Genomic DNA, 25,828 nt, shown 5'->3' with positions numbered 1-25,828 from the left:
TCTATTACCATAAAGATTCAAAGACCACCAGCTCACAAAATATTATCAAAAACTGTTTAAAATTGCATCTATTAAAATTTCCAAAATGCGCCTAAACCCCATTTAAACGATCACCTGGTGTGCGTATGAGCCAGAGTACAATAAGTAATGAATAAAGGTACAGTAGGACCCAAAAAAATTGTAAAATTGAAAACTAAGTCTTACCTGAACTGCGGAGTTTCAAATTTGTTGATCCGAGATTCTGAGTTAACGAAATTTGGTTGGTAAAGCTGAGTCCTATACAAGATGGAAGATGGGTTTTCATTTGATGAATCTGAGTGTTTTGAGCTGAGATGGAAAGCTGAATGTTCTGGTTTGTATATGTAGATTGATTGTGAATTGTGATGTTGTGTAACGGTTTGAAGACCAATCCAAGAGTTACACTAACAGCTTGCTTGAGAAGATGAAGAGAAAATTATATTTAAGAGAGTTAATGAGTGAGAAGATGAAATGAAAATGATGTTTAAGATGGTTAATCAGTATGTTTTTACGTTACAGATTGTTTGAGAAGATGAAATCATGGCACCCAAGTTGTCCCTTTGGTGAGGGCTCATTCAAGGTTATAGCAGTCTTTGTAGCAAATGGATTTGCACTTGATGTAGCGGCAGCTGGCGTGCGAAGTTTTGGAGCATGAAGTGCTCAAGCAGCTAGTGTACGAAGAGTTCGAGCAACCGGTACAGGAGCATTTGCAGAGCTGGCAGCAGTTGGCGTACGGAGCTTCAGGGAAGTCGGTGCAGGAGCCTTTCTAAATCTCTATATGATAAAAATAAAAAGGCAACTCACAATGTTTGAAATCACCATTTCAAAAACAATGAAAAGGGTTCCATTCTTTAACGAACACAAGAAAGGTTACCTTTGATGTCGCTGGCACAGGTGGAGGTGCAGGTTCATTTGCTGCTGCCTTTTTTGTTGCAGATGCTGGCGAAGGTGTAGGTGTTGGTGTTGGTGTTGGTGAAGGTGAAGGTGAAGGTGTTGGTGCTGGTGGAGGTGCTCCGAGAGGTGTTGGTTCATGCTCAGTTGGTGCTGTTTCATGCTCATTTACAGCAGATGGTTCTGCTTCTTGAGTGTACAAATCAGGCCTACTTCCTTGAGCAGTCCTGCTGCTGCCCTACACTCCAACATAACAAGTAAGTATTTTATATCAAATAAACAAACTCACATCATGCATCCACTGCAGATCCAACATTAGCTCTTGGTTGATCATTTCTTGGCTGAAATCATATTAAAATAAAAAATGTTAGTTTAAGACTATCTATTCTTAGCATAAATAAACAACTCACAAGTCACAAATACCTCTATATTGCTCCCATGACGTCTTTTGTTATGTCCTTTTGCTCCACATATGGTACATGTCATTTTTGTGCCCCTTCTACTGACTTTTCCAGGCTGACCTTCAGGTATGTTTGCACCAATCATCTCTTCTTCTTCGCCTTAGGTTGAGTGGTTGTGGAGGTTTCATGCTGGGCAGATCACTTTTAGGCCACTGTTCCTTACCATTAGTCGGGTTCAAGTAGTGACTATAAATTTTCAAATAAGTGGAAACCTTGTAGCAATCATCTAGGTAGCTTTCTGGGCAATAGTTATTAATATGTATAGCTGATATGGCGTGGTGGCACGGTATTCCAGTCAATTGCCACCATCTACAAGCACAAGTCTTTTCTAACTTGTCCACCATAGATCAAGTTGCCTGATAGTACCAGCTTATTTTCCTTGCCTTTTCTACCTTTTTTAAGATTTTTGGACAATTAACTAGCTCAACTGACTTCAACATCACTACCCTCTTTTTTTGAATTCTTTTCATTATTGTTATAATCCCTTTACTCCTACAATCTAAAATAAAATTATGGAAACTCTCACATAAGTTATTCAAAAGCATGTCACACTTAAAGCTATCTCTAAAATGTGCCCTAGTCCAATGACATGGAGAAATACTATGCAAATAGTTATAAGCACCTTTTGACATTTCACCTAATGTCTTCATAGCTAATTCAGACCGTGCCTCATAGCTAGCCCTAGCACACCTTCACAATTCATCTTTAAGTGCCTGTCCTTTGAACCTAGAGTGTGCAATTGAATATCAGAATTAGTATCCCTCCAAAAGAACTCATAATTTTCGACCTCTAATCCTAAATCTCTACCCATACTCAACACCTCCTGAAAAAATACTCTATCAATACAAACATTATCAACATAACCTATCACCCTATCCCTATAACCACTGTTAGAACCAATTAAGCACGTGTGCATTCGAATTGAGAAACGATCCGACTCCGGTACTGTAATATCAAAACAAGTGCATTATATTACGTTAAGACTTCACAAAGTTTTTAAACATTAAGTGAATATGACTGGTAGTAACTATATTTTTTTCATATCATAAATATAATTAATTATCATTGGCCTGTACAAATAGAAATTAACAACTTAATTATTTAAATACAAAATCAGCTAATACCATTATCATTAGTTGAAAAGAACAAGAACAAGAAATATACATCTTCTCAATATATAAGAGTAAATAAATTGAAACCAATAAAGATGCTGTACATACAAAAAAGTCTAACCTAATTAATCTACTCTAAAGTAGTTTTACACTTTGATTGTAAAAACTAATAACAGATGATGGTAAAAACTAATAACAGATAAGTTTAGATATAACTTACAATATTCAGGACCTCTTGTTCTACTGTCACGAGGGAGACTGTCAAAAACCATGACTTCAATTTCTGCTTCAAGCTCGTGAATCTTCCTTTCTTCCAATGCTAGAAAAATTCGCTCCCTTTGGTTTACTCGTACACTAACTCGTTACATTTGCTTCACTGCTACAATGAAATGGTTTGAAGTGAAGAAAAAATAGAAAAATTAGGGGTTAACCGCAAAAAATAAACAGCTAACATGGCTTGCTTATTTAGCAAAAAATTAATGACATGGCAAGGTCAGATTTGAAATGGGGGCCATATATGCAAAAAAAAGACAAAGTTCAGTAATAAAAAAAATTAAAATTTAATAACTGAAATGAAAAAAACAAAAGTCGAAATCAATTACCTATAATTAAACGAGTCCTTCAATTCATTAAGAGTGTTGAGTGGACTGATATTGCACTAGAAGCCTGAAATGACCTAGGAAGTTTTATAAGGGAATGTCTGCCATATTTCTGATATTCAAGAAGATTTGTACTCTTTTGAACAGAATGCACTCTCAATTCTTGATTACTACACTCATTTGGAGGAATTGTGAAATACGCCAATGAACCGTAGACCGATTCTTATTTGCAATTGTTATTCACAATCACAATGAAATGCACTTATTACTATGAGAGATTATACGGATAATGACTATGTTATTTGTTTTTTTAAAGGGCCTCAGTCAGAATAATAGAAGAATCATATCACAAATTCTGCTAATGGAACCTCTACATAAAATTAACAAGGTTTTTTCCTCAGCTATTTAGCATGAGAGGCAATAAGGAGAACCTATTAACACTATGATGGAACCAAATGTCTTTTATGCTCAGACCAATGCAAGAAGTAGATTGCTGCCTACTCCTCAAAATAGCTCTAATTCTAACCAAAAAAGAATTATAATGCAGGGCTTAAAAAGTTTTTCAATCAGACTAATCAAGGACTGAAATATACTTAGTGTGACATGACCAATCACAGTTGATAAAAGATTCCGGAAGCATGGTTATCAACCAAGCTATAAATCTAAAGAAAAAAAACAACTGAGCTATACTAATCGTGCTAGAACAGATTCTAATCATGACTATATTAACATGATTACTTCGGGGATAAATAATCTGAGCATTGCTTATAATGGCACCAACAAGCTTCAAGACATATCTTTTGTGAATAATAATCTTATGCAACTCACTTCTGATCAATATGCAAAATTGATACAAAGTGTACAGTCTACTGGAAATCAACCTCAAATAAATATTGTTCCAACTTTCTTTGCTCCTTTCTCTACTAATCATGGTATGATCAATGTCCGATGCTCTGTATATACATATTTATAATAAAATTCTTGGATCGTAGATTCAAGTGAAATGTATCATATAATTTGTTCATTTTCAAGTTTTAAAGACTACAGAAGTGTAAATCAAATGTGTTTGTGCATTTGCCAAATGGCCATAAAATTCATGTTGAACATGTTGAGACAATTTGTTTAACACCTTAACACCTTCCTTTGTTATGACTAATGCTTGATATTTATCATAATTCTCTTTCTCACACATCAAAGATTATTGATTTAGCTAAGAAAATTCATGGTTTATTCCACTTTGTTCAACATCAACCTCTTGCTTAAAGACAGTGATTTTTGTCCTCAGGTCTCCCATTGATTCTTCTCAAATTCAGCACTATAGCCTTGGACATCTATCAAATCATAGACTCAAATTACTTCAAAACTCTAATTCAGAAATTGTTATACCATTAGATAGCCATGGTTCTGATTTTCATTTAGTCGAGCAAAGAGAACTTCCATTTTATAAAAGTGACACGTTTCCTAATAATGGTGCAAAGATAATTCAAAAGAGTAGCATCCACAGTCAACAAAGTTACAGAAGAAGTGCAGTAAACTAATAAGAAACTTGATTAAATTTAGGAGAAATTCAGCTGCACTTATAAAACTATCTGATTTATTTTGGTAAGATGAAACATTGTACCGGAATAATCAGCTAATTTGTTAATCAAAATTCACCTATGAATTGTGTGTTTAAATCTGATAAAATCGACTCTGAAAATTTATATTTTACATAATCAGTCTTCATAATGTAGATAATTTACCCTGCATCAATAAAGTGGGTTAGCAACAATATCTAAAGAGGTATATTTTGGTATAACTATCTGAACAGTTGTTTACAGGCATAATCAAGCTATTTTCTTAATCAAATTTCAGCCATGAATTCTGTGTTTAGATCACATACAGCCAAACTCTGAAAATTCAGTCTTCATAATTTGCCTTGCATCTATCAAATGGGTTAGCACTAAGCAATAATATCGAAAGAGGCATATGGCAGCATAAACAAGAACAACTTTCACAATTACAACTAAGGACACGTTCCTTCTAGCAGAGACCATAGCTACTCCACTAACTATTGCTTACTCTCACAAAGCCTATTTTGACTTTTAAACAAAGCTGCTTATGCAAGTTATCCAATTAATAGAGGAAATGAACTTGTATGAGTTATGTAAATGTTATTTTTGTGGCACTATACAGAAAATAATTGCTTACTGAAGGACGTATTTCAATTTCTATATCCTCAATCCTGGGCTGCATAATGCATCTATAGAAACAATCCTAGTTTTGCGCGCCTTCCAAAACAATCAAAATTGCTTTAATCCACAAAATGAAGAGGCATGCCTGCACAGCTCAAATAGTATTGCAACACAAGTTATTACAAGGGGCATTCTTATGCTTCATCTTGAAAAGGATAAAGAGAAGTGCAATAAAAAAATGAAAGAAAAGAATTAGAACGGAAATAAAAAAATGAAATAACCATGGAAAATGAAAACCTCGCGCAAAGGATATACCTGTCCGCAGCCACTACGAAGTTCACCACCTCCAAGATACCTGTTAGCAAAATCAACTTCAAAAGCTTCAGTGGCTATATCTTCTTGCAGACCTGCAACAATGTTTCAAACCACTTGGGAATTAATTTTCCATTACTGAAAATTGAAATTAAGGAAACTAGAGTAAACAGATTCTATGAAGTGAAACTAAGCTATCAAATCATAAATCAGCCCATATTACCTTGAAAGGGCAGAGTGGTGCAACAGATTTATTCCAAAAGTCAGCATTATGATAAGAAATACACAGAGAAAGTCGTTCCAGAAACAGAACCTTCCTCTCAAAGGATACAAACCCCACAGGTCTAAATAAGCATAACATTTCAAAGTAGTTCATAAAGCACTTAATTTTGATTTCCTGCTTTTCATTGTAAATATCATTCAGAGTCCTAAAAGGCAATAGAGTTTTAGACAAATTCACATTAAGGAAGAAAAAAAAACTCAACTTAATTAAACCCACTAACATCAATCAACTATGAAGCCTTTAACATACTTCTAAAATCTTGAGGATTGCCAAAATGTTTAATCTTTGGCTTCTGCCACAAAACAGCGACTAAAAGACCCATTACATTGCAGACTAACTAAACAATCAAAACACCCATGCCATGCGATCCTACCATGACTTGAGCAACTAATTAGAAACAGATACTAGTCACTTCTTCTTTCTTCGCCTCTTTTTAACTTTTACTGCTGCATTTCCCTTCTTTTTCTCTTCAGTTCGCATCTTCCTCACCCGCACAAAAGTGGTGTCGCCCATTTTCGGAACAAATTCAAACCTTACATGACGAGCTGGGGTGATAACATTGACATCTCGATGCGTTTCGTCAATTGACTTGATAGCTTTCTCGGGTTTAAAAGAATAAATTAAGAGCTCGGTTGATCTGTCAGCCCAATTCCAAACAGAATTGAGATCAATATTCGTCCCCATAGTAAACTTATCTCCTTGATTCTCTACCAACAGCTTATAGACAGAGTGGAATCTCAAACTCTCGGCAAATAGAAAAGCTATATTTGCGACGCCCTTAGCATCAAATGTCCTGTCAGGAAACTGAATAAGATCAAAAAAGCTATTTCTTATCATTTCGAACCCAGCTTTACCCTTTAAACCGCATAATTTCTTGTAATTGACACCTAGAATAGAAGTATCCAAGGAATCTGGAAAAGCATTTTTCGCTAAATGATCTCCCCCTATGTCTAAGAGGAATCCACAATGACCAGTGACCATCTTTAAAAGACCTAAATGCAACAAGATAGATAGAGCCCTTAAGGAATTTTAAAGCACAATTTGCTGTTTGGGAATAATAAGTTATAAGAGTAAGAGATGGTGATGGTGAAATACTCTGGAAGTTCTTTACTACCAGAAGAAGATGAACCTGTAGAAGGTGAATCATCAGTAGAGTCAGAAGTATCGCATGTTTTCCAACCTTTCCTCAGTTGAGTTTTATGAGCCAAACTCGCGGCTCTTCGCTCCAACTGCTCTTTCGTGAGCTGCGGATCCAAGACTTTATAAACCCTATCATCGATTAATATGTGATTCTTGGTAATTTGGTTCCCAACTTGATTCAATTCCCTCATCACTCTTGCATATCCTTTAAATCCTTCTGCTAGATCATAGTTAAAATCGCAGATGAAATACTTATCACGATCAGGTATCTCCTCTGGTAAATTCATGATGATGTTCTAATCATACACAAAGAAACAATAGATTAGAACAACAATAAAGAACAATTCATAACAAAAAAGAAAAAAGAAATACAAAAGTTAAAACAGAAATGGAAAAGGATCTTGCTATTTCTATATACAAGAACTTACGATCTCTATATACAACACAAAAAGGAACTTAAAGAAACTAGAAGCAGAGCACATTCACCTAAACAGAGATGGGAAGGGAACTTACGATTTCTCTAGCAACGAGCAGAGAAAACCCTATTTTTTATATTCTTTTATTTGAAAGCGTGAATGAACCGAGCACATTTAGAAAGAAAGAGAGGGAGGATGCCGTCTCTACAACGGTCATACGCAAATCCATGTGCCATTTTGGTTTGTGACATTTTTACTTTTACTTAATTACCTAAAAGTACCTTAAGTTTTTGTTATCCTTATCTATATTTACCTATCCATATTCTATATACTACATAAAAAGGATCTATTTTATTTTGTATTTTGTTAATAAGTTGATAAAATTCTTTGTATTTTTCAAAAATCTGTGATCAAACTCATTTGGTTGGTTATCTACTGTAATACAGCTACTATTGTGTTAGTAGACTTTAAAATCATTAACCCAAGTTCCACTAGCATTGGCGGCACCAAAACACCAAGGTCCGCCCGGATTCGGATTTATTATGTGTTTTTTTTAGTGTTTTGGCACGTTTTTTTAGTAAAATCCGAATCCGGGCGGACCTTGGTGTTTTGGTGCCGCCAATGCTAGTGGAACTTGGGTTAATGATTTTAAAGTCTACTAACACAATAGTAGCTGTATTGCAGTAGATAACCAACCAAATGAGTTTGATCACAGATTTTTGAAAAATACAAAGAATTTTATCAACTTATTAACAAAATACAAAATAAAATAGATCCTTTTTTATGTAGTATATAGAATATGGATAGGTAAATATAGATAAGGATAAAAAAAACTTAAGGTACTTTTAGGAAATTAAGTAAAAGTAAAAATGTCACAAACCAAAATGGCACATGGATTTGCGTATGACCGTTGTAGAGACGGCATCCTCCCTCTCTTTCTTTCTAAATGTGCTCGGTTCATTCACGCTTTCAAATAAAAGAATATAAAAAATAGGGTTTTCTCTGCTCGTTGCTAGAGAAATCGTAAGTTCCCTTCCCATCTCTGTTTAGGTGAATGTGCTCTGCTTCTAGTTTCTTTAAGTTCCTTTTTGTGTTGTATATAGAGATCGTAAGTTCTTGTATATAGAAATAGCAAGATCCTTTTCCATTTCTGTTTTAACTTTTGTATTTCTTTTTTCTTTTTTGTTATGAATTGTTCTTTATTGTTGTTCTAATCTATTGTTTCTTTGTGTATGATTAGAACATCATCATGAATTTACCAGAGGAGATACCTGATCGTGATAAGTATTTCATCTGCGATTTTAACTATGATCTAGCGGAAGGATTTAAAGGATATGCAAGAGTGATGAGGGAATTGAATCAAGTTGGGAACCAAATTATCAAGAATCACATATTAATCGATGATAGGGTTTATAAAGTCTTGGATCCGCAGCTCACGAAAGAGCAGTTGGAGCGAAGAGCCGCGAGTTTGGCTCATAAAACTCAACTGAGGAAAGGTTGGAAAACATGCGATACTTCTGACTCTACTGATGATTCACCTTCTACAGGTTCATCTTCTTCTGGTAGTAAAGAACTTCCAGAGTATTTCACCATCACCACATCACCATCTCTTACTCTTATAACTTATTATTCCCAAACAGCAAATTGTGCTTTAAAATTCCTTAAGGGCTCTATCTATCTTGTTGCATTTAGGTCTTTTAAAGATGGTCACTGGTCATTGTGGATTCCTCTTAGACATAGGGGGAGATCATTTTGCGAAAAATGCTTTTCCAGATTCCTTGGATACTTCTATTCTAGGTGTCAATTACAAGAAATTATGCGGTTTAAAGGGTAAAGTTGGGTTCGAAATGATAAGAAATAGCTTTTTTGATTTTATTCAGTTTCCTGACAGGACATTTGATGCTAAGGGCGTCGCAAATATAGCTTTTCTATTTGCCGAGAGTTTGAGATTCCACTCTGTCTATAAGCTGTTGGTAGAGAATCAAGGAGATAAGTTTACTATGGGGACGAATATTGATCTCAATTCTGTTTGGAATTGGGCTGACAGATCAACCGAGCTCTTAATTTATTCTTTTAAACCCGAGAAAGCTATCAAGTCAATTGACGAAACGCATCGAGATGTCAATGTTATCACCCCAGCTCGTCATGTAAGGTTTGAATTTGTTCCGAAAATGGACGACGAAACTTTTGTGCGGGTGAGGAAGATGCGAACTGAAGAGAAAAAGAAGGGAAATGCAGCAGTAAAAGTTAAAAAGAGGCGAAGAAAGAAGAAGTGACTAGTATCTGTTTCTAATTAGTTGCTCAAGTCATGGTAGGATCGCATGGCATGGGTGTTTTGATTGTTTAGTTAGTCTGCAATGTAATGGGTCTTTTGGTCGCTGTTTTGTGGCAGAAGCCAAAGTTTAAACATTTTGGCAATCCTCAAGATTTTAGAAGTATGTTAAAGGCTTCATAGTTGATTGATGTTAGTGGGTTTAATTAAGTTGAGTTTTTTTTCTTCCTTAATGTGAATTTGTCTAAAACTCTATTGCCTTTTAGGACTCTGAATGATATTTACAATGAAAAGCAGGAAATCAAAATTAAGTGCTTTATGAACTACTTTGAAATGTTATGCTTATTTAGACCTGTGGGGTTTGTATCCTTTGAGAGGAAGGTTCTGTTTCTGGAACGACTTTCTCTGTGTATTTCTTATCATAATGCTGACTTTTGGAATAAATCTGTTGCACCACTCTGCCCTTTCAAGGTAATATGGGCTGATTTATGATTTGATAGCTTAGTTTCACTTCATAGAATCTGTTTACTCTAGTTTCCTTAATTTCAATTTTCAGTAATGGAAAATTAATTCCCAAGTGGTTTGAAACATTGTTGCAGGTCTGCAAGAAGATCAAGCCACTGAAGCTTTTGAAGTTGATTTTTCTAACAGGTATCTTGGAGGTGGTGAACTTCGTAGTGGCTGCGGACATGTATATCCTTTGCGCGAGGTTTTGATTTTCCATGGTTATTTCATTTTTTTATTTCCGTTCTAATTCTTTTCTTTCATTTTTTTATTGCACTTCTCTTTATCCTTTTCAAGATGAAGCATAAGAATGCCCCTTGTAATAACTTGTGTTGCAATACTATTTGAGCTGTGCAGGCATGCCTCTTCATTTTGTGGATTAAAGCAATTTTGATTGTTTTGGAAGGCGCGCAAAACTAGGATTGTTTTTATAGATGCATTATGCAGCCCAGGATTGAGGATATAGAAATTGAAATACGTCCTTCAGTAAGCAATTATTTTCTGTATAGTGCCACAAAAATAACATTTACATAACTCATACAAGTTCATTTCCTCTATTAATTGGATAACTTGCATAAGCAGCATTGCTTAAAAGTCAAAATAGGCTTTGTGAGAGTAAGCAATAGTTAGTGGAGTAGCTATGGTCTCTGCTAGAAGGAACGTGTCCTTAGTTGTAATTGTGAAAGTTGTTCTTGTTTATGCTGCCATATGCCTCTTTCGATATTATTGCTTAGTGCTAACCCATTTGATAGATGCAAGGCAGATTATGAAGACTGAATTTTCAGAGTTTGGCTGTATGTGATCTAAACACAGAATTCATGGCTGAAATTTGATTAAGAAAATAGCTTGATTATGCCTGTAAACAACTGTTCAGATAGTTATACCAAAATATACCTCTTTAGATATTGTTGCTAACCCACTTTATTGATGCAGGGTAAATTATCTACATTATGAAGACTGATTATGTAAAATATAAATTTTCAGAGTCGATTTTATCAGATTTAAACACACAATTCATAGGTGAATTTTGATTAACAAATTAGCTGATTATTCCGGTACAATGTTTCATCTTACCAAAATAAATCAGATAGTTTTATAAGTGCAGCTGAATTTTTCCTAAATTTAATCAAGTTTCTTATTAGTTTACTGCACTTCTTCTGTAACTTTGTTGACTGTGGATGCTACTCTTTTGAATTATCTTTGCACCATTATTAGGAAACGTGTCACTTTTATAAAATGGAAGTTCTCTTTGCTCGACTAAATGAAAATCAGAACCATGGCTATCTAATGGTATAACAATTTCTGAATTAGAGTTTTGAAGTAATTTGAGTCTATGATTTGATAGATGTCCAAGGCTATAGTGCTGAATTTGAGAAGAATCAATGGGAGACCTGAGGACAAAAATCACTGTCTTTAAGCAAGAGGTTGATGTTGAACAAAGTGGAATAAACCATGGATTTTCTTAGCTAAATCAATAATCTTTGATGTGTGAGAAAGAGAATTATGATAAATATCAAGCATTAGTCATAACAAAGGAAGGTGTTAAGGTGTTAAACAAATTGTCTCAACATGTTCAACATGAATTTTATGGTCATTTGGCAAATGCACAAACACATTTGATTTACACTTCTGTAGTCTTTAAAACTTGAAAATGAACAAATTATATGATACATTTCACTTGAATCTACGATCCAAAATTTTTATTATAAATATGTATATACAGAACATCGGACATTGATCATACCATGATTAGTAGAGAAAGGAGCAAAGAAAGTTGGAACAATATTTATTTGAGGTTGATTTCCAGTAGACTGTACCCTTTGTATCAATTTTGCATATTGATCAGAAGTGAGTTGCATAAGATTATTATTCACAAAAGGTATGTCTTGAAGCTTGTTGGTGCCATTATAAGCAATGCTCAGATTATTTATCCCCGAAGTAATCATGTTAATATAGTCATGATTAGAATCTGTTCCAGCACGATTAGTATAGCTTAGTTGTTTTTTTTCTTTAGATTTATAGCTTGGTTGATAACCATGCTTCCGGAATTTTTTATCAACTGTGATTGGTCATGTCACACTAAGTATATTTCAGTCCTTGATTAGCCTGATTGAAAAACTTTTTAAGCCCTGCATTATAATTCTTTTTTTGTTAGAACTATAGCTATCTTGAGGAGTAGGCAGCAATCTACTTCTTGCATTGGTGTGAGCATAAAAGACATTTGGTTCCATCATAGTGTTAATAGGTTCTCCTTATTGCCTCTCATGCTGAATAGCTGAGGAAAAAACCTTGTTAATTTTATGTAGAGTTTCCATTAGCAGAATTTGTGATATGATTCTTCTATTATTCTGACTGAGGCCCTTTAAAAAAACAAATAACATAGTCATTATCTGTATAATCTCTCATAGTAATAAGTGCATTTCATTGTGATTGTGAATAACAATTGCAAATAAGAATCGGTCTACGGTTCATTGGCGTATTTCACAATTCCTCCAAATGAGTGTAGTAATCAAGAATTGAGAGTGCATTCTGTTCAAAAGAGTACAAATCTTCTTGAATATCAGAAATATGGCAGACATTCCCTTATGAAACTTCCTAGGTCATTTCAGGCTTCTAGTGCAATATCAATCCATTCAACACTCTTAATGAATTGAAGGACTCGTTTAATTATAGGTAATTGATTTCGACTTTTGTTTTTTTCATTTCAGTCATTAAATTTTATTTTTTTTTAATTACTGAACTTTGTCTTTATTTTTACATATGTGGCCCCCATTTCAAATATGACCTTGCCATGTCGTTAATTTTTTGCTAAATAAGCAAGCCACGTTAGCTGTTTATTTTTTGCAGTTAACCCCTAATTTTTCAATTCTTTCTCCAATAACTATTTTTTGCGGTTAACCCCTAATGATTCTAGGGTAATCAATCTTCCATTGTTCATTACAATAAAAGATTTTGATGAACATACTCAGTTACCAAGGATTAGCAGTGAATCATCCACAATAGTTATTGGAGAACAAACAGAAATTATAATTTCTAAAGAATCATCAGTGTGGATATTGTCGAGTATGCAGAAATTCTGAGAAAACAAATCAGTGAAAAAGAGGAAGAAGGTGAAAGTAAAATTGAAGACTCCCGAATTATAGTTGATCCAAATCAAAAAGAAGTCAATGTTGGGAAAATATTTAAGGACAAAACTATCATGAAGACCTGTTTGTGTATATATGCAAGTGCCAACCACTTTCTGTATAAGATGAGAAAATCGTGCAAATTTGAGTATGTACTAAATTGCTTGGACGTCAATTGCGAATGGAGCATTATGGCTTTAAGAAATGGAATAACAAGCATGTTTATTATTAGAAGAATCAACAATATTCATACATATGCCCACCAGAGATTAGATGGGAAGAAAAAAGGAAGGCAAGAGTTCAATAATAACAGAAGTGATAAATTCCAAATTTTTAGATGTAAAAACGATATATACGCCAGTATACATAATTGCAGACATTTAAAAGGAGTATGGTGTCATTTTGACTTACAATAAAGCATGAAGATCAAAGAAAATGACACTAGAAATTATTAGAGGTAGTCCACGTGATTATTATCCTGTTTTGCCTAGTTATTTGCAAATGATTATGTAAACGAACCTCAGATCAATAGTTGATATTCAAACGTTATATGAAACTACATTTCAATATGCTTTTATGGCTCTCGATGCTTCTATAAAAGGCTATAAATATTGTAGGCTGGTGGTTGTCCAAGACGACACCTTTTTGAAATCAAACTATGGTGGAACACTAATGACAGCATGCAGACAAGACGAAAGTGGTAAAAGTTTTTTTGTTGCATTTGTGTGAGCGGAGAGGGTTCCGGAGGGAAGCGTCCCCTCGCTCGCCCAGGCTTATGGTCGACTCAGTTCTGGTTTAGGGTTGATAAATTGTGGAGTCGCCACCTAGCCGTGCTAGGACTGCCTATTATATCGACTGGGTAATATCACTCGCCGCCGGCGAGATTATCGTACGCCGAGCCAAAGATCGGGTTCGTGGACATATCCCGATTCTCATGTACTCTCTCAAAGTGCTTTTCCTCGTTATTTATCGGATTTACCCTTATCTCATCTCGACAATCAAGTGGAGTTCACAGGATATCAAAGCTGGAATCGGGGATGGAAGTGTTTTAAACAAGTTTGACTCGCATATGACTCAATCTTGGACTGGAAAGTAGCATTTAGGCCTAATCATTCATCTAATTTAGCGGTGTCTCACAGATAAACAGATAAAGGTCTGGTCTGGTCAATTTGCATGCATAAAAGCCTATTAGGATGTCTAAGTCTGGTTTATTTTATTAGACATCTTTAAAGCCTATACACATTCTAATTACATTTTCATGTGATTAACCTAAGTCGTCTAGGTGATTTCTTGGACTGGATTTGATTACTTTGAGATGATTAGTACTTTAGTCTGTTAATGATGGACTGGGCTGGGCCAGTTTGAAAGCAGTAAACATATTCAGTAAGCCCATTTGTAGTTGAGATACATTCAGGGTTAGGAATACTTTTCAACCTCGTTGACTTTGTGAATGGGCTGCACTCACGGCCCGTTTAGAGGTAGTTCTGGTCCGAACTGGTCTTCGGCCCGAACACAAGAGTTGTCCGTCTCGTCGATATGCTTTTCTGATTGAAATTGGGGTTGATTTGGAGTTTGAACCAGCCCGGTACGGCTTCAAGAATTGGCTGGGTTTGCGGTCTATTGGGCTTTGAGCCCGGTTTGTTTTCCAATTTACAATATTTGGGCTTATATGCCTTGTTTACAATTGGGTCTGATCCATTTACAACTATAATCAGATATATAATTAAAAATAATGTTCTGGACTTCGAATCAGGCCTAATTCCGAGTCCGAATGAGCCTAGAAACACGTTTTCGGGTCCGAATCGTCGTCAGGAGGATCTGGGAGCATTCTTTAACACTTATGGGGAGGGAAGTTGATGTGGCTCAGCACCACATCACTCTGAAGCCGTGCCACAGTGCTTTGGCACTGCACCAGAGCATTTTGGCGCCGCCAGCGACTCTTTCGCCGACGTCGTTGCTCATTTATCCATTCCGGGTTTGTTTTCAATCCGTTTTCGTCCGTTTTCAAAACGCCGAGTTTGTATTCAGGTAAGGTACATGAAAATAAGCTCAATAACACATCAAAATATTCTGGGCAGCAAGTATGTTGGATTAAAGTGGAAACCTGGAGGCCATTCTGATAAAACAGCTCAGAATAACCAAAGCATGCAAAAAACATATAAAAACAGCAATAATATGATAAATAAATGAAAAAATTGAAATATGAGAGATTGGGTCCTCAGGGATACCATTTTGAGTCCGTGGCTCGTTTTCTGGTAATCCGGATGTAGAATCCAGCTTTGGATCTGTGCGCTGCAGGGCGTTCTTGAAGAATTGAGTCGTCCTTAGCTTGTTTAATTGGCTGGTGTGGTGTGTGTGTGTGTGTACCGTGTGGTTCGAATGGGGTGTGTTTTTTCTAGAGTTTGTTCGTCTGCCAAATTGCTCTTGGCCAGGGTTTGAATTTCCGGACCTTTGGCTAGGCTGCCTAGGGGTCCTATTTATAGTGGTAGAGGTAGCTTGGAAGTTATGTCGGTTATTCTGGTAATTTACTATGAGTTAGCTTAGGTTTTAAGTCGGTCATTCTGGTAATGAGCTATTGTTAGAGTCCCAGTCTAGTTAGAAGAAGTGTTAAGAGATGGTTGTTGTGAGAAGATAGGATTAGTTTACTTTTTTACCGTTTATATTTATAAAATTCGGATTTCTTATTTACTTGGTGGTTAAATGTACCTAAAGTCACTATTTGGTCCCTAAAGGTGTCTAAAATGACTCCTAGGATCCTATGTTTTGGTATTGGTCAATTTCAGCTAGTCAAACATGCAAATTGGCCCATAAACTTCTAATAAATTGCAATTAGTCACATTTCTGGACTTAGACTACATTTTCTTTGGATTTTTGTGGGCTATTCACGGCTAATTATGATTCAATGCCTCAAGATTGCCGCTGCGCACTGATCCGTCTGCTTGATGTCGTACAAGCGGATCGATAGCTCGTCACCAAGACAATTTTCTCTGGAAATCATCATTGGATGCCTCAATATCTCATTGTTTTTTACCTGTCCGGAAAATAGGTGTCTACAGCTTGCCCCCTCTTTAACGCGAATCGGCGAAGTAGGTCAATTCACGTTAAAGAAGTAGCTCACCATTCGACAACGATAAGGATACAGCCCACCGTAGAGGTACCAACTCGTGGGTGGTTTGGTAATGCCCGAGTCTGAGCACTACCGGTTGTGGTGCGTGATGTTGACTCCACGCGCCCTTGTTCTAGTCTATCCTCCCACAGCCCGAGAATAGCTTCTAATGGTAGCGCCCTCACCTGAGCGCTACCTATCGCGGTGCACAATACTGACGCTGTGCTCCCTCGTTTCCGGTCTATTCTCCCACAACCCGAGAATAGTCTCTGGTGGTAGAGACCTATCTTGAGCGCTACCTATTGCGGCGCACAATACTGACGTTGTGCTCCCTCGTTTCTGGTATACTCTCCCACAGCCCGAGAATAGTTTCTGGTGGTAGCGCCCTATCCTGAGCGCTACCTATCGCGGTGCACAATACTGACATTGTGCCCCCTTGCTTCTGGTCTATTCTCCCACAGCCCGAGAATAGTTTCTGGATGCCCCGTGGAATAGGGCCATAGACTCTCAGTCGTCCTGAGAGTGATCAAATGGCTTGGATCTCTGGTAATTATCCTGTCCGATACTTCTCGCAGTTGCAGAAGGGACATCACCCTCTTGGCTAGCCCAAGGGTCGCCCGGTTTCATAAGCACCTGGAATTATCATGTCAGGTACTTCTTAGGGTTGTAGAAGGGACAGCACCCCCTCGGCTGTCTTGAGGGCCATCCTCTTGCGTGGATGCCTGGATTTCGCAATTATTCCACAATTGACGGAAATGCCTGAATCTTATTTGAACTGATGCAGACAGGATCTAATGACATCCCCACATTAGATCCTCCTCTGATCAGAGTTTTGCTGATGTCTTTATATTAGGCTTTGACGTCTTCCCGTCATTCTTCAGTGTTCTTCCTACCATCTTGCTCATTTTTATCTTTCAGGCTTTGATGTCTATCTGTCGTTCTTTGGTGTTCTTCTTACCATTCCGCTGATTCTTTTATATCAGGCTTATGCTTCTAGAGCTTATTTCGGCTGATTCTGATCGTTTTTTCTCCGGGGATCCTCGGTGTTCTTCCTACCGTGCTTCCAGAGCTTATTATGCTATCGTGGCTCTTGCCTCTATTTCTGGTTCCTCTGGGGATTCTGACTCTCGTCTTTTCTGATTCTGTGGCTCTTATACCCGTTTTTGTGTTCTGATCTCGATCTGTACTCTGATTCTGCGGCTCTTGCCCCCGGTCTGTGATTCTGTGGCTCTTGCCCTCCGGTATGTATTCTAATTTCGAGGCTCTCGCCCCCGATCTGTACTCTGATTCTATGCTTTGATTCTACGGCTCTTGCCCCCCGGTCTATACTCTAATTTCTGATTCGTGCTTTGATTTTATGGCTCTTTCTCCCGGTCTGTACTCTGATTCTGATCTATTTTCTGATCCCACGACTCTTGCCCCCAGTCTGTGATTCTGTAGCTCTTGCCCTCCGGTCTGTATTATGATTTCGTGGCTCTCGCCCCTGGTCTATACTTTAATTATATGCTCTGATTCTGCGGCTTTCGCCTCCCGGTTTGTACTCCGATTCTGATCTGTGCTTTGATTCTGCGGCTCTTGCCTCCGGTATGTACTCTGATTCTAATCTATACTCTGATGCCGTGGCCCTTACCCCCCGGTCTGTACTCCAATTCTGATCTATGCTTTGATTCTGCGGCTCTTGCCCCGATATGTACTCTGATTTTGATCTATGCTCTGATCCCGTGGCTCTTGCCGTGATTCTATGGCTCTTTCCCTCTGGTCTGTATTCTGATTTTGCGTGCAAGGCTTCGGCAGTTTTTGTCTGCTTGTGAGCTTGTCCTTTTGAGCTTCTTTTGTTTTCTAGTTTGCTTGCTATTTCCAAGATCTTTCATCTTTTATCATGTTTGTCATTTTCAAGACCTTTCGTCTTTAGGTAGATTGCTCTTTATAAACCTTGGAGGGAGTGTGATTATTTTTCACTTTGCATTTTCACTTTCTAGCTTTTGCAATTTGCTTTCTATCTGAGTAGCATTATGGAGCCATTGTGGGCGTTTGTAGAGCCATGTGATGGGCTAGAGTGACAGTCTGATCATGTCGCTTCTCAGCTGGATCCTGGTCAGGAGGTTCCGCTTCTGCTGCGCCTGGAGACACATATCTGTTCCGGATTTCAGTCTGAGGTACGAGTTTCTGCATTTTCCTCTTTTGTAGCATTTTCGTTGCTTGTATGTCAGAAATTTTGTCTAGATTCTATCTGTAAATAGTCCGAAATTGAGTCCGTCGGTTGAAGGAGTGCCCCGGAAGGCTCATGATGGTGTGGCCGTGGTGCCATATGGTGTGGCGCAGTGCCACACAACTCTAGCGCCGCGCCAGAGTACTCTGGCGCCATGGTGTGGTGCCAGAAAGCCCTCAGGGGCAGCCTCTGTTGCTTCTCTGGCTTCTCATGTTGCGATTCTGACCTTCACTTTGATGTTTTCTGTGTTTCAGAGACAGTTTCGGAGTTCAGGGAATTTTTCAAAGGCTCTTCTCTGATATGATAGGCTGAGTGATGTCGTACGTTCTCGCGTGGATGAGACAAGCTTTGGTCGCTTAGCTGGATCCTTATTTACTGATGTTCGGCAGACGTATAACACTTTCCATGCGTCATTTGATGTAGCGTTGGATGGATACTACTCATACTTTCCATCTTCCGGTAGGAAAGTTGACTGTGACCCCTCTGGACTTTTCCCTCATTACAGGAGTTGCCTTTGGCAGTTCTCCGGCGCCCTTTGATGATGGGTTGGAGACCTTTCATCATAGTTCTCGTTATATTCGTACACTGCTGGATTTGGTTCCAGATATGAAGTCGCGGGCCATCTGATATTCTGAGTTACGAGAGCGCTACATTGACTATGTTCCGGATTCTCCTGAGAGAGTTGATTTGGCTGCGAGGGCTTTTATTGTTTATCTATTGAGAACCACCCTGTTCTGCAATTTCGGGTCCACCCTGCCTTTATGTTTTCTACAGGCTCTAACAGACCTAGATATGGTCAGTTCTTATGATTGGGGCTCTGCTGCTCTTGCGTACTTATACACCAACATGGATCTTGTAGCCCGTGGGGGATCCCGTCTCTATGGGATGTGGCATGTTATTCATGTGAGATTTTTTGACAACCCTATCTTCTTTATGTGTTTGATTGTCGTTCTGATTTCAGCTTCGTGTTTCAAATCTGGGCTTTACAGATGGGCATTCTGACTGGTTTTGGTGACCTTCCTGCGCCGTGTGTCCCGCTCTTGTGGTCTTAGGATTATTCTTGCACTCAGTCTCTGTACACTTCGTGTGGGACTAGAGATAGGCTGAATAGCCTGTCGTGGACTGTCGTAAGTGAACTTCTTATTCGAGTTGCTTCCTCATTCTGGATTATCCTTCTGATCTCTGGTTGACTTCTCTTTGCAGATTCGCACGTCTTGGTGTCATCCTCCGAGATGTCCTTGGCCACAGTGGTCGGGGTGGCTATAGGACGCTATTGAGAGGTCGGGCATGCGTTATCTGATGCATGGTCTAAACTGCAGGTCCTGGTTCCTTGGTGAGCGAGTATATCAGTGGTGGGTCGGTCCTCATTCTCGCATGATTCCCAGCGATCCGCCTTTATCGATGTTGTCTAGTAGAGACATTGTGTTTCCTGATCGCCGTTCTAACCTGCGTGGTTATCCCACTTCCAGCCTTATGTCTGATCCTGATCAGAGCTATTTGGATGACTTGGTCGAGTCCCGTCTTATGGGTGGTCTGTTTTTGGTTTGATTGGCAGAAAATCAAGAGCCTGTTGTCTCTGATGTCTCAGTTGGACACACGGTTGCGGGGCCTCAGGTATGTGTCGTTCTTTAGGCTTCCGCTATGTGCTTTAGATTTCTTTTCCGACTCTTTTTTGACTCCTTTTTCTTGTATGCCCTTAGCACGCTGATAGTCGTAGGCCTCGTGTCGCTCGACCGGGGGTGGCTGCCTCTGGATTTTTTGGCCGGATTCCGACGAGTCATCGTCGTCCAATGCTTCTGATTGGGTAGTTTCTGGTAGGCTGATGCAGATGTCGGAAATGACTGCCCGCTATTTTGAAGCACGCCGGTTTGTGCAGGACTCTGTTTCGTCTTCCTATGTGGAGCATTCTTTCGTGCCCGCTGGTTGCACTCATGTGAGTTTTCCATCTGGTTCCAGTTTCTGATTGTGTTTGACCTTCTCACCCGTAGCTGGATATCCGCTTTTGTCTTACAGGTGCCAGTGTCAGATGCCATTCAGCTGGCATATGCTGCTTTCTACTGAAGGGATCAGCTATGCGCTGTTACTGCACAGATGAGGGTAAAAATGCAATGTGCAATATGATATATTCTATTCTATATGAATGCATGTATGCTGTTTATCCTTACTGCTCTCTGCTTTCTGGAAGTATCTCATTGATACTCTGGTGGAGAGGTCACAGCGGCCCAAACCCGTTCCAACTAGTGCTAGCACAGGTATTCCCTCTGGCTTTCCGGTTGGTAGAGGGGCTAGCTTCCGTGGTGGTCGCGGTCTTAGAGGCCATGGTAGACTTGCTCGTGGAGGCCGACGAGGTCATGGCGATTATGCTTCTTCTTCCAGCAGTATGTGGACTGAGCATGCTGATACTGATATGCTCTCCGGGAGCGAGGATGATGAGTCTGGATCAGCCTCTCAGTATTGGTATCCCGAGATGTAGACTGTGTCCCCTCGTATTTCCCTTTTGTTCTGGGTGTTGTGTTATCTTCTGACTGTAGTTTCTGAACATTAGATGTTCTATTTGTATGCTCTGGGCATTCTGCATATTCTCATTCAACAAGAATTTGGTTGGTTTTCTGCTTTTGGCTTGTAGTCTGACTACTTTCGCTATTAGGGGTCTATCGCAAGTTGCATGTTTCTTTGTAGATTGTGGGGACCTTAGGCCCCTAATTTCTGGTTGATGGAGATTTTCTGTCCCTTACTGCCTGATTGGTGGGGGCCTTCTACCCCCGAGTTCTGGGTGTAGAGCCCTGACGCCTATGGTGAGGAATTGGATGCCCTCTGTTATCCGGATTTCCGTTCTCTGGGAAGCGAAGGCATATCGCCTATTCTAGAGTTCTTCTGGAGATGGTGGGGACTTTAAACCCCCGAAGAAAAATTATCTTGTTTTATCTATACTCCTGGTCAATTTCTCAAAAACTCTAGCACTTTGAGGCAATCAAAATCTAAGAAAAAACTAAAATGGAATTTTTTTTCCTGTTTCAAAACCGGTATGCTATAGCTAGTGAACAAACAAATAAAGACGGAATATTACCGGCCACATATCAAGCTGCAAGAAAAATTCAAATTCCCAAGTCTAAATTTTAACAGCCATATTCAATAATAGGCAAGAATATAATTACCAAACCAATTGTTGGAACAAGAGACGACAATTCAAGTCCATAGCCTGGATGAGGAAGATTTGCAACCATAGCTACCTCGCCTTGTTGTGCCTAAAGCAAAGTTGCAGAAAATGTCACAATATGAATGGGGTTACACACCGTCAACAGACATTTACATGCATTAAATATCAGACAATAATCAAATGCAAAACTACCAAATGAAGCATCAAATGTTTAACATAACTTCAAGAATATGAACTCCATATACAAGTGAAAAAAAAGTTATATGTGACATGAAAAACTAAAAAAATGAACATTTCTACAAATTGAGTTAATCATTTTCTCATAATAATATCCGCAATGTGGATATGTGCTCTGATATTCAATAGAAATTAGACGTGCCAAAGAAAGAAGTTTAACAGGGTATCTTATAATTGTAAGAGATTTCTCATAACATTCATTCAACTTTCACCATAGGGAAAGAAAATATAGATCTCAGTCACAAATCAGTGCCAAGTAAAGAAAACATGAGAGGTTTAACACGTGACAACAATAGCTCTATGTAACTTCACGGTCCTTTCATATAGGCAGCATAGTGATTGCGAATATTATATCATATACCTAATAACACATACAATGACATGTTACCCAAGTTTAATAACTAAGAAATTTTTTATACATGATTACATTACGTGGTTTTACTATTCAGTATTCACCAATATCAAAGGAACAAAAATGCTAGAAAGATATGATTGACTAGCATGAGCATTAGACATTATACTTAGACTCTCTAGAAAAAAACTACCCGCCTCATGAAAGAATGAAATCCATTTCAAACAATCCACAACATACGTACCATAAAAGAACTTCCAAATGACAGTTCAGAAGAATAGAAACACTTTACATGCAGCCTACTTATCCAACGATTGAGAAACTCTCAAAACTAATTCTTAAAAATTATTATCAACGTGTCCATATTATATTGTATTCAGTGTTTGTGTCTTTTTCCGCATCCATGAACAACAAAACCATAAATCTTGGAACTCCATCAGAGCACTAATATGCAAATAGCATATTATACTTATTACTGCAATTGGGGTTACTCACTCCTCATTTTAATTAGCTAAGGTTCATATATACAAGTTAAAAACAGTTTTAGCTCATTTCTGACAGTGTTCTACTTTCCCAATTTGCTTCTTTTATCTCTCATTCTAGTAACAATGTCTCTCAGCAACTACTCTAAGAAATTACCATATAGAAATGGACAGAACATAATCATTTTCAGACTAAAACAAATATCAAAACTTTATTAACTTACTAAAAGAACTGCGCTTATACCAATAAAACCCACATCTCAGAATCTTCACCACAGATCCAAAAAATCACATCCAATAACTAACCACCCTATGCTTCAAATCATTAAATCAAAAACGTTACCTTTAGAGTATGGGCAGCCTTGAAATACAAAGTAGGAGTAGCATCAAAATGAAAAGGGTATTTTGCTCTTCAGGATTTTAGATGGTTGGTGACGGAACTTTTGATGAAATACGAAATTCTTATTTTTATTCACTTTTCTATTCCAATTAAACCACATTTTCAATTTTTGGGTTATGAAATTTTGAATTTGACAAAGGAAAAGTGAAATGCTTGTTGTTGAACTTCAAATTAAAGTAAAATGTAATATAGGTTAAAAAAGGGGACAATTTCTATTATTCTCACTAGGTTTAATCCGAAAAACTATATTCTTTGTGAATTTTAAAAAACGACTATTTTTCTTCGAACAAAGAACTTTCACCCCTCAACTTGCGTCAAAAGATCAAAAAAGTCCAAAACTGGGAAACAGGATCACTTATACCCTGAACTTGTGTAAACCAGCTCAAAAGCCCCCCTCTTCGCATGTTTGTATAATACGCTCTGAAAATGGAGAGTTGATTGGAAATCGTGCACTAGTTAATGCCAACAGGTGCGACACGTGGATGAAAGGGTGGAAAATTGAATTACCACTGTCACAAACAAACGGTAAAAAAAAACTACCATTTCACTTTCCCCAAATTCATTCCCAAATTATTTCATTCTCTCTGCTAGGTCAAATTTAGGCGTTTTGAATTGCTGCAAAATTAACCGATATTATTCTGGATTTGTAGCTTCTCAAGTGTCGTGTTGAAGATTATGTGTTTGTTTCATAAGAATCCACAAAAATTTGACCCGTTTCGAGTGTATGATGGTTGTTCCAAGTGTAAACAATGAATGGGACTGATTACTTCCGCAAGTATGTTTTTTGTACCCTCTTTTAATTGCATTGCTGGGTTTGTTTAAAGTTATAGAGTATGCATTTGTTATAGTGTTGTTAGTTTAATAAAGTAGGAATTTTGTTTCTGTTTTTTCAGTTTGCATGTTTGTATGAAATGGTTGTTTAGTTGTAATTACTAAAATCTTTTTGATACTAGGGTTTAATTTTGTCTGCATTTGATACTAGGGTTTAATTTTGTTATTTTTTTTCTTAATTTCTATTATGGCAGATATGACTTGATTGATGACGTGTTAAAATTGTTCTGAAAATTAAGCATGGAGGGGTATTTAAGTTTGATCCAGAATTGAGATATCATGGGGGGAAGTATCATAGGGAGACTATTGATGATGTTCAAGATTTAGATTATGGTAGGCTTGTTAACATAGTTAAGGGGTTAGGCTATGGTCATATGCCCAAGTTGTTTTGGCTTCCAACTGGGGGTTCAATCAGTGAGCACATTAAGGCAGTTGTGGATGAAGAATTTGATAAAATTATTGCATATTTGCAATCAATTGGTGAGGAGAGCCAGTCTGCCACTTTGGCTATATTTCTAGATCACAATATAGACCAGCCTAATTTCCTTTGTCCAACTGAGACTGAAGTGTTGTTATTAGAATGGAAAAAAGATGAGGGGGTAATGGAGGGGGTGAATGACACTGAGACAGTAGAAAAGTTAGATGAGAGGGTTGAGGGAGTAATGGAGGGGGTAAATGACAATAAGACAGTAGAAAAGTTAGATGAGAGGGTTGAGGGGGGAAATGATACTTGCAGAGTGGAGGGGGTAAATGACACTAAGACAGTAGAAAAGTTAGATGAGAGGGTTGAGGAGGGAAATGATACTTGCAGAGTGGAGGGGGTAATTAAGGAGGCAATGGAGGGGGTGAATGAGCCAGTTGATGGTTTGGTGGAGGATTGGCCAGCTTGGGAAGAGAATGTTGGTGATATGGCTTGGACTACAGAAAAGGATGCACACATGTTTGATGCTGACTGGCTTCAGAGTTTTGTTGCAGAGGAGGTTAATGAGGCTCCATCCAGTGTACCCCATAATGAGGCTCCAGCGAGACCTGCAGCAGCAGCAAAAAATGCAAAGAGGAAGAAGAAACAGAAGGCTCCACCTAGGGGGAAAGTAAGTGTTACTGAGAAGGGGAAGAGGAAGGTATCAAAGTGGGCACACCTTTGTACTAGGAGGGACATCACAGAAAATGTGGATGAAGAAGAGCATAGCAGTAGTGGGGAGGAAGATGAAGACTACACAAATGAGATGGACTACTTCTCAGATGTGAATGATGAAGAACTACTGCAAGCAAGAAATAAAATAAGGGAAAACCATAGGGCCAAAAGAGAGAGAATGGAAAGGGCCCAAAATGCTTCAGTAATTGGTGATGAAGAGAGTAAACCAGTCCCAGTTGGTGAGGATGTGTTGGAGCCAGTTCCTGTGGACAGCTTAGAGCCAGTGAAGTATGATCCCAGGAACCCTAATCCTGCATTTGTAGTTGGGATGATCTTCAAAAATGCACCTGAGTTCAGGGAAGCAATTAGGAAGTATGCTGTTAACAGAGGTGTAGAGATAAAGATGGTAAAAATGAACCAATAAGAGTTAGGGGTGTTTGCCAGAAGGAGGGGTGTGATTGGCATATCCTAGCTAGCAAGATTGGGTCCACTGGTGATTTTATGGTGAAGACTTACAGTCCTCAGCACAAATGCTTTAGGGATTCAAGATCAGACAGGCAACTCAGAATTTTCTAATTGACTACTTCAGAGACAGAATGACCAATATTCAGC

At 38.1% G+C, this 25,828-nt stretch overlaps 1 protein-coding gene and 1 long non-coding RNA gene across 4 annotated transcripts; one reads left to right on the top strand and one right to left on the bottom strand.

Annotated features, from left to right (window-relative positions):
* Window positions 1-42: 42 nt before the first annotated feature.
* On the bottom strand, window positions 43-2,928 carry LOC126686350 (uncharacterized). Its single transcript, XR_007643919.2, has 5 exons — window positions 2,703-2,928; window positions 1,333-2,315; window positions 893-1,250; window positions 205-792; window positions 43-114 (listed from the first exon to the last, which is right to left on the bottom strand). It is a non-coding gene; the product is annotated as an uncharacterized LOC126686350 (long non-coding RNA).
* Window positions 1,076-25,649, top strand: LOC126686346 (uncharacterized). Of its 3 annotated transcripts, none has more exons than XM_050380383.2 (2): window positions 1,076-1,166; window positions 24,276-25,649. In XM_050380383.2, the coding sequence occupies exon 2, from the start codon at window positions 24,456-24,458 to the stop codon at window positions 25,638-25,640; it is 1,185 nt and encodes a 394-aa protein (XP_050236340.1). In that variant the 5' UTR covers window positions 1,076-1,166; window positions 24,276-24,455; the 3' UTR covers window positions 25,641-25,649. The 3 variants fall into 3 exon arrangements, 1 of the variants encoding a protein (XP_050236340.1); XR_007643918.2 differs by lacking the exon at window positions 24,276-25,649 and adding an exon at window positions 8,647-8,995 and having other exon boundaries at window positions 1,077-1,166; XR_008791070.1 differs by lacking the exon at window positions 24,276-25,649 and adding an exon at window positions 10,278-10,552 and having other exon boundaries at window positions 1,078-1,166.
* The last annotated feature ends 179 nt before the right edge of the window (window positions 25,650-25,828 follow it).

This window comes from Mercurialis annua, linkage group LG6, assembly GCF_937616625.2.
Source record: "Mercurialis annua linkage group LG6, ddMerAnnu1.2, whole genome shotgun sequence".
Classification (NCBI taxonomy): Eukaryota; Viridiplantae; Streptophyta; class Magnoliopsida; order Malpighiales; family Euphorbiaceae; genus Mercurialis; species Mercurialis annua.
The sequence above is the reverse complement of the archived record's forward strand: the minus strand, read 5'-3'. Positions and strand labels throughout refer to the sequence as shown.